Source organism: Elephantulus edwardii, unplaced genomic scaffold, assembly GCF_000299155.1.
Source record: "Elephantulus edwardii isolate Elephantulus edwardi_28Jun2011 unplaced genomic scaffold, EleEdw1.0 scaffold00496, whole genome shotgun sequence".
NCBI lineage: Eukaryota > Metazoa > Chordata > Mammalia > Macroscelidea > Macroscelididae > Elephantulus > Elephantulus edwardii.
In genome coordinates, this window is record NW_006400246.1 from 112,866 (window position 1) to 121,601 (window position 8,736).

The 8,736-nt window shown below is 44.2% G+C and overlaps 1 protein-coding gene across 1 annotated transcript in view; it reads right to left on the reverse strand.

Annotated features, from left to right (window-relative positions):
* Nucleotides 1–8,736, reverse strand: part of LOC102855221 (zinc finger protein 586-like) — a 35,533-nt gene that overhangs the window by 8,921 nt on the left and 17,876 nt on the right. The window contains exons 5-6 of the mRNA XM_006903032.1: nt 1,915–2,040; nt 343–470 (exon numbers count right to left, since the gene is read on the reverse strand). Coding sequence (XP_006903094.1) covers nt 343–470; nt 1,915–2,040 — 254 coding nt within the window. The remainder of the gene's footprint in view (nt 1–342; nt 471–1,914; nt 2,041–8,736) is intronic.

The window sequence follows — 8,736 nt, forward strand, 5'->3', positions numbered from 1 at the left end:
AACAATAATAATAATAATAATAATAATAATAATAATAATAGAGATGGATCACATTAGGAAAACCAGGTGCCAGATTAATAATAATAATAATAATAATAATAATACAGAAAGGTATCACACTGGGAAAAATCAGGTGTCAGGGTCCCCTTCAAAATATTGAAGAGCAATGATGCAATCCTGAAGACTAAGGAGCGCCTATCTGAAAGTCGTACAATGACTAAAGATGAGAGAAGAATTAGTGATGCTTTTGGGAGGTGGTGCTGGAGAATAGCACTGAATCTACCGCACAGATCGCCAGCAGAACCCACAGGTCTGAGACCAGGGCCGCGCAGGAGCTCCCACCTGAGGCGAGGAGGACTGGGAGAACAGGTAAGGGCAGAGGGGGGCCGAGGCCGCAGCCTTTACCTGGGGCAGGTCCTTCTGCGTGGCCGCCGCCATGGGCCGGAGCAGCCAGCGATCAGACAGCGGACCTGGGAAACGTCGTTCCAAGCCTGGGCCTCTCAAATGTCCAGGTGCATCGACTGACAGCGCCTCGTCTCACACCCGATCGATCAGTCCGCAATGAAGGACCAGAGGCTCCAAGCAGACAGGTAGGAACTTCCAAAATCAGCGCTAGCAGGAAGACAGCGGATGTCCCGCCCTGACGCGGCGCACGTGCCAGGAGACACCTCCTTTCCGGGAGCTTATTGGTTGGATTCTGCTGCCACTCCGCGCACAGCTTCCTGGGTAGTGTAGTTTTCACAGCTGTACTGGCCGTAATGGCAGTTTAAGGAAGAGCTGATGGTCTAGTGGTAAGAAGCTGCGCTGCAGTTCGAAAGATTCACAGTTCAAATACACAAGCGGGATACGGCTAGACGATTTACTGTTTCTGAAAACCCACTGGAGAGCCAGCTGTGGCTAAGCGGCACACAACGACAAGACCAATTTACAGGTGCATTAGATGCCATGGAGGTGACCCGACAAACCTCGGTCTCTTCTCCATCCATCATGATGCTGCCAATTGACCCAGTGCTGAGAATCTTTGTCTTCTTGATGTTGAGCTTCAATCCATATTGAAGGCTGCAGTCCTTGACCTCCAGCAAGCACTTCAGGTCCTCCTCAGTTTCAGCAAGCATGGTTGTTTCATCTGCATAAATGTAAGTTGTTAATGAGTCTTCCTCCAGTCCTGTTGCCACGTTCCTCCTCGTAGATCCCAGCCTCCAGGATGATGTGCTCTGCATATAGATTGAAAAGGTATGGAGATAGGACACATCCCTAGCATATGCCCTTCCCAATTTTGAACCTTGCGGTGTTTACTTTCTCTGTTCTGACAACTGCCTCCTGGTCCAAGTATACGTTTATGATAGACAAAAACAAAGATCAGATGCACAGGGCAATTCTGAAACCCTGAATCAAGAAGAAAAGAAGAAATACTCAAGCTTCAACGGAATAAAGAAATTTAATGAAAATACAAAATCAAGAGACTGAGGGCAGAGGTGGTTAGCAGCTCAGCACGGTCATTTCGAGCGGTGGTTTGACCAGCCGGGGAACGTGGGGCCACCAAAGCCACACCAACAGCTGACTGGTGACAAGAAAGCTGTGATCCACGCCTTTGTTCAGCGTCCCTCGCAGGGATCAGGAGAGTGACTTTTCCACCACCACCCACCGGGTGGACGGCAGCGTTCCCCTGTCCATCCAGCCCTACTCATTGCCAGGCCCACACCGTTCTGTATCTGGCAGCATGATACACGCGGAGGCTCCCTGTAGAATCCCACGCACCATGCCGACCCTGGACTGTAACCACACACTGAATTAGTGGGGGCACCGCCTCTGACTGGGCTCCTTGCCTCCCACTGGGCACGCTGGAATAATTCACAGGCCATGGAGCGTGCCATCTTTGGGCATCTGGGGTTGCCAGCCATTGTCTCTTCATACGAATCATTTCTGCCTGGGAATCCTGGACCGGCAAGGACACATCGCCAGGCATGTAGACCAACTTAGATTCTTGTGAGGCCAGCAGAAACACCACCTCAGGCTTGGGGTCCTGCACCTTGGCAACCTCTAGATCAAAAGAGGTGCTGCGTTACACCTTTGGAACCTCAGTGACCTCTCAAGTGAGCAGAAACTCCAACCCAATGGGCACCATAACTCCAAACTTCCACTGGATGGACGGACCGACTGTCCCATACCAGACAGCCTGACTCCATCCACAGAGCACTCGGTCCAGACAGGAGCACCTAGCGGATACCAGCCCACTCTCCTCCCAAGTCTCTCCCCTCTCCCTCCTTTTCTTTCCCGTCACTTTCGGGGGGGTGTTTGCTTATTTTTGTCTTTTTTGTCATTATGAGAGTCATGGCTCTTGGGGGTGTTTATTTTTATTTCTTCATTCTCCTGTTTTTTCTTTCTAGCCTTTTTATCTTCCCTCAATGGGCTTCTCTCTCTTCTCTTTATCTTCTTCATTCTTACACTCCCTCTTTTTTGCCTTTCTATTTTGACATTTCTTCCTTTTTCACCCCCTCAGCTTTTGTTTTTTCTATTTTATTGTAGTGTTCTGTCTTGGCTTGCGTGGTTTTTCTTTTTTCATTACTTTTGGTGTTTTATCTTGTTTCCCTTTTCCCTTCTCCCATCTGAGAACGGACAAAACAGTGTCTAGACCTGCGTGTCCCTCCTGAAGCGTCAGCCTTCGGGCGAGAATGAAGCCCAGCTCCTGCTCCACCAGACCGAGAGAAGACTGACCATAACCAACACAAGCCAAGCTGCCCTCAGCACAAACAGCCGTCAGAGACATGTGTGCAGACCTCCATGCCCCATAAGACCCACCAGAAGACAGGAGGTGAAACACTACCAACTGCCCACTCAGCCGTGTGTCATGCTCACAGGACGTAGTCAGATCCAGCAAAACAAGAGAGCACTGTCTCAGAGGCAACAAAGAACTTTAAATCAGGATAAGATGGCACAAAAAAGTGACAAAAATAAACAAAGAACCAGATAGTTTTTCAGAGGAAGAAATGCTTTTGGAACTTCCTAAGAAGGATTGCAAAAGAGTGATAGTCAAGTATGGATTGAGGAAAACACAAGAAACGTGGAAGCATTTAAAAAAAAACAACTAACTAACTAAATGTGCAAGACTAAATAGTCAAAATAAACGTAAAATTAGAAGGAATACAAAACAAAACCTTGACATTATTAATATAATAAGACTAAAAGTTCAGAAATGTGCAATACATCAGAAGGAAGAAATGGGACATAGTCTTAGGGAGAAAGAAGATAAATTCCTCCATCAATACAGATTTTTTAAAAGGAACAATCAGGGAAAGGGAGGAAAGAAAATGAGGATGAAAGCATAAGAATTATGTCGGACAAAGTCAAGAAGAACAAGTTACGTGAGACTGGGATCCCAGAACAAGAAGAGACCAAATAAACCAGAGAAGAAAACATTGAAAATTTGCTGAAAGAAACCGTCACCTTATCAGAGCCTGAGAAAGAATTCTGTCAGTCTGGTGGAGCAAGAGCTGGGCTTCACTCTCGTGCTTTATCTTACAGAAGAAGAAACTAACTAAGAAGGTCATAAAGATATTCTCTGTCTCTTTCTCTCTGTCTCTCTCTCTCTCTGTCTCTCTCTCTCTCTGTCTCTCTCTCTCTCTCTCTCTCTGTCTCTATGTCTCTCTCACACACACACGAAAAGACCTGGACCAGATGGCTTCAGAGCTGAATTCTTCCAATATTCAGAGAAGATCTAGCACCAATTCTACTTAACTTACTTTAAAAAATGGGAAAGTAAGAAATACTCCCAAAGACATTCTATGAAGCAGGCATAACCATAACACCAAAACCAAGCAAAGCTATTACATTTAAAAAACAAAACCAAACTATAGAACACTATCTCTCATAAACATAGATGCAAAAATCCTTAACAAAGTCCTAGCCAATAGAATCCAACATCATACAAAAAAAATGCATCATCATCAAGTGGGATTCATAACAGATATGAAAGGACAGTTCAACACAAGAAAAACAGTGTAATTCACCACATTAAAAAAGCAAATAACAAGAACCTTACGATCCTTGCAATTGATGCTGAGGAGGAATTTGGCACAAAATCCAATACCCGTTACTGTTTGAGAGCATCAGCAAAATAGGAATAGAAGGGAACTTCCACAATATAGTAAAAAAGTCTTTTCCTCCACAGCCTTCAGTATGGATTGATGCTCAATGTCAAGAAGACAAAATTCCCACCACTGGGCCAACTGGCAGCATCAGGATGGATGGTGAAGAAATTGAGATGGTTCACAGCTTTAGTGTGCTTGGCTCCACAGTCAACACTCTTGGCACCAGCAGCCAGGAAATTAAAAGATGCATTGCAATGGGAAAGTCTGCTGTTAGGGACTGCTCCAACATACTGAAGACCAATGGTGTTACTCTGGAGACTAAGGTGTGCCTGATACAGGCCATGGTCTTTGCTATCACTTGCTATGTGTCAGAGAGTTGGACAATGACTAGGGAGACTAGAAGGAGAATTCATGCCTTTGAGCTGTGGTGTTGGTGAAGAATACTGAATATACCATGGACCACTAAGAAAACGAACAGGTTAATCCTAGAGAGGATTAAACCAGGCTGCTCTTTGGAGGCAACGATTCTAAAGCTTCATCTGACATACTTTGGACATGTTGCAAAGAGGGACTGCTCCTTGGAGAGGAACATCATGCTTGGGAGGGTGGAGGTACAGTGCAGGAGAGGAAGACCCTCTATGAGGTGGATTGATTCAGTGACTGGAGTAGTGGGGGTAGGTGTGCCGGAGACAGTGAGATTGGCACAGGGTAGAGCAGGGTTTAGGGCTGTTGTACACAGGGTCGCTATGAGTCTCAGGTGACTCGTTGGCACATAACAACAACAACAGTAAAAAGTATATATGCAAACCCAGAGCCAATACAATTCTCAATGGAGAAAGACTAAAGGCATTTTCCTCGTGAACAGGGACCAGGCAAGGAAGCCTGCCATTAGCCCTTCTACTTAATATTATATTGGAAGTACTTTCTAGGGCAATACAACAAGAAGGAAATAAAGGCATACAGATTGGCAAAGTAATGGTTAAACTATTATTGCATGCAGATTATATGAGAATATATACAGAAAACCCCAAAGACTTAACAACAACAACAATCTACTAAAGTTAGTGCACCAGTTAGCTAGAGTGGCAGGATACAAGAACAATATCCAGAAATCAGTGGGATTCCTCTACAATGACCAAGAGACTCAGAGAAGAAAATAATACCATTTACAATATTATTGTTATTACGTGCCATCTAAGTCTCCTGTGACTGATAGTGACCCAGTGTACAACAGCTCTGAACCCTGCTCTACCTTGAGCCAATTTCATTGTCTCTGACACATCTACCCCCATTATCTCACTTATTGAGTTATTCCATCTTAGTCAGGGTATTTCTCTCTTGTGCTGTCCCTTCCCACCCTTCCAAGCATGATGCCCTTCTCCAAGAAATGGTCTCTCCTTGCAACTCGCCCAAAGTATTCTGCTACTAACCTGAATTATACCCATTTGACTTCCCTAATATGGTTTTGTGCAGTCCATGACCTATCACAGTGGATTTTGAACCCAGTTGAGCAGTACGATTGGTGTTGGGGTGAGTAAAAAGAGGTGCTGGTATTGGGGGGGGCATGTTTGACCTCATGGAAATTGGTTTCGTGTTAAAGATGTTGTTGATGGGGAAAGTTCTCCTATGTGAAGCTGATAGAGGTCAAAGATGGCCGTCTCCACACTGCCCTGGGCATGGTGTCAGAAAGGGCTAGTCCTTGGAAAAAATAATAATGCTTGGAAAAGAAAGAAGGTCCAACAGCAAAAGAGAAGATGATGTTTAATGGGGTGGACTGACTGTAACAGGGATTCAGGATGGTAGAACGAGGAGAGCGTAGGCATGGGCTGGATGTCGTTCTGTTGTATACAGAGACACTGTGAGTTAGGCGTTCCCTTGTACGTAGAGTCACCATGAGTTACGTGTCCCATTGCACTGACACTGTGAATTAGATGTTCTGTTGTATAGTCACCATGAATGACATATTCCGTTGTACACAGAGTCACCATGAGTGAAATGATCCATTGTAAACAGAGTCACCGTGAGTTAGATATTCCGTTGTACACAGAGTCACCATAAATGAGATATTCCATTGTAAATAGAGTCTCTGTGAGTTGGATGTTCCGTTGTACAGAGTCACTGTAAGTTGGATGTTCTGTTGTAAACAGAATCACTGAGTTTGAGCCAATTTGATGACACCTACCAACAACTGGGTGAAGTCCTATTTTCTTCATTTGATACCAGATATATAAAGGCATGGATGAGTGTCTTAATCTGATGCCGTATTTATTGTGACCTCTCCTGTTTCTTTATTTAAAAAAGGTAAGAGATACTCTATTGGCTTTTACAGATGTCACTGGTCTCTAGAAAGGTGTTTCTTAAGGGAGCTCTGGTGGCCTAGTGGCAAGACGCTGCACTGCAATCTCAGAGGTACACGGTTCAAATCCACCAGATGCTCTGCTGGAGAAGGAGGGGGCAATCTCCTCCTGTACCAGTCAGATCTGATTTGACGGTACACGTAAAAATAATATAAAAAAAATTTAAAAAATTAATAAAAAGAAGAAAGGTGTTTCTTTACTGTGCTCTGGGATACTACCCAAATAATTACATGCATTGCTGGGCAGAAGGAAGAAGATAAAAACAACCTAAACAGTGCCTCTTTGCCTCTTTCACCATTATGGAGTTGGAATTCTCTCTTTTCTAATTAAATGACAAGTTTTCATGAACTAGAAGAGCTAAGAAGCAATAATTGCCGTAGAACAGTCATTTATTTATTTTCTATTCCAAACTTCTGGTTGTCTTGCTTTAGAGCGCCCTTCTGCTGGGTCCTTGGAGGGCAAGTCATGCTTGAGTTCTCAGCCATGTGGAGTTCTCAGCCGGGTGTGAGCTCCACAGTCGGTCTCTCCACCCATCAAGCATTTCTGTGTCACTTTTATTTACTCACACAAATGACCAGTTGTGTCTGCTGTTTGTCACCGGAGAGTTGCCTCTCCTTGACTTTGTGTTGCTTTCTGTTCAGCCTCTTCTTTGCCATCATTTTCCTCCTTTTCGACTTAATAACTGGAATGTAAGACACAATATTCTTGAGATATTTAGAAACAAGGAGCAGACATGCAACTAGAAGTGAGGGTATGGGAAAAATGAAGGTGTAATAGTGACATTTACCAGGCATAATGAATGCTAGTCATGTGACAAGGATAGGAAAAAGCTCATGTTAAAATTATCTTCCCACTTTCTTATGCAAACCTCCTAAATATTTTACTCTGAGGTCACATTTATCTTTAAATTTTCAGTTTCTTCATAAGAAAAATGGATAAAAGCACATTAATGTAGAAAAGGGATAAGCTGACGGCTTTGGCAGTGCAGTGCAGCGTCTTAGCCCTTCTTACAGCCAGAGCTCCCTCCGAGCGGCCTTGTTACTGCTCTGTGTCAAGTCATCTGCGACTCATAGCGACCCTGTGTACAACAGCCCTAAACCCTGCTCTACCCTGTGCCAATCTTACCGTCTCCAACACGCCTATCCGCATTACCCCAGTGACGGAATCAATCCACCTCATCGAGGGTCTTCCTCTCCTGCACAGTCCCTCCACCCTCCCAAGCATGATGTCCTTCTCCAAGGACCCGTCCCTCCTTGCAACATGTCCAAATTATGTCAGGCAAAGCTTCAGAATCCTTGCCTCCGAGGAGCAGCCTGGCTTCACCGTCTCTAGGACGAACCTGTTTGTCCTCCTAGATGCCCATGATATATTCGACACTCTCCTCCAGCACCACAGCTCAAAGGCATCAATTCTCCTTCTGTCACCCCTAGTCAATGTCCAGTTCTCTAATGCATAGCAAGCAAAGGTCTAGCGGCCTAGCAGTTAGGAATTGCACTGTCCACCCAAAGGAATGCAATTTGAAACCACCAGCTGCTCCACGGGAGAACGCTGGGCAATCTCCTCCCATGTGATTAACCGCCTCTCGAAATCTACTGGTCGATGTTGTTGTTGTTGATTGCCTTCAAGTCGAGCACAACTCATAGCGACCCCATGGACAAAAGGCCTGAAGCCCATCTACAACTACTGACATATATCAAAGTCCATAGAGTTTCCAAAGGCAAGTTGTTTAGGAAGTGGATGCCACACCTGCTTCCCAACCTGTCATAGTATGTTACCGTTGTTCTGGGCCACTGAATCACCTGCGATGTATAGTAACTCTGCGTACAGTAGATCTGAACCCTTCTCTGCTCTGAGCCAGTCTCACTAATTCACTCTACAAGCAAAGTAATTCAAACACAACCAAGAATTTCATTTATTGCAACAATAAACACCAGCAATTCCGGATGAAAAAAAAAAAAGAATTTCATTTATCATTCTAAACTGCATTAATTATGCTAAAAAAAAGTTTCAGGACATGATCCATTCTCTGACTCATTAATATTACTTTTAAGAATGTTTCCTTCTTAATTAGTCTAATATAGAAGCCAAAAGTCAGTTAGCTAGCTCACAAAATTTAAAGCACGGGGGGAGGGACTGTATAACAATCAAAGAATTTCTCTTTTACTTTTCAAAGAGATGAGCGAACTGGGGGGAAGGGGTGGGTAAGGAGAAAAGTGCAACAATGAGTAAATGGAAATCCAAAGTCTCTGCAAACTTTCTTTAAAATTAATAATAATAAAAAAAGGAAAAAT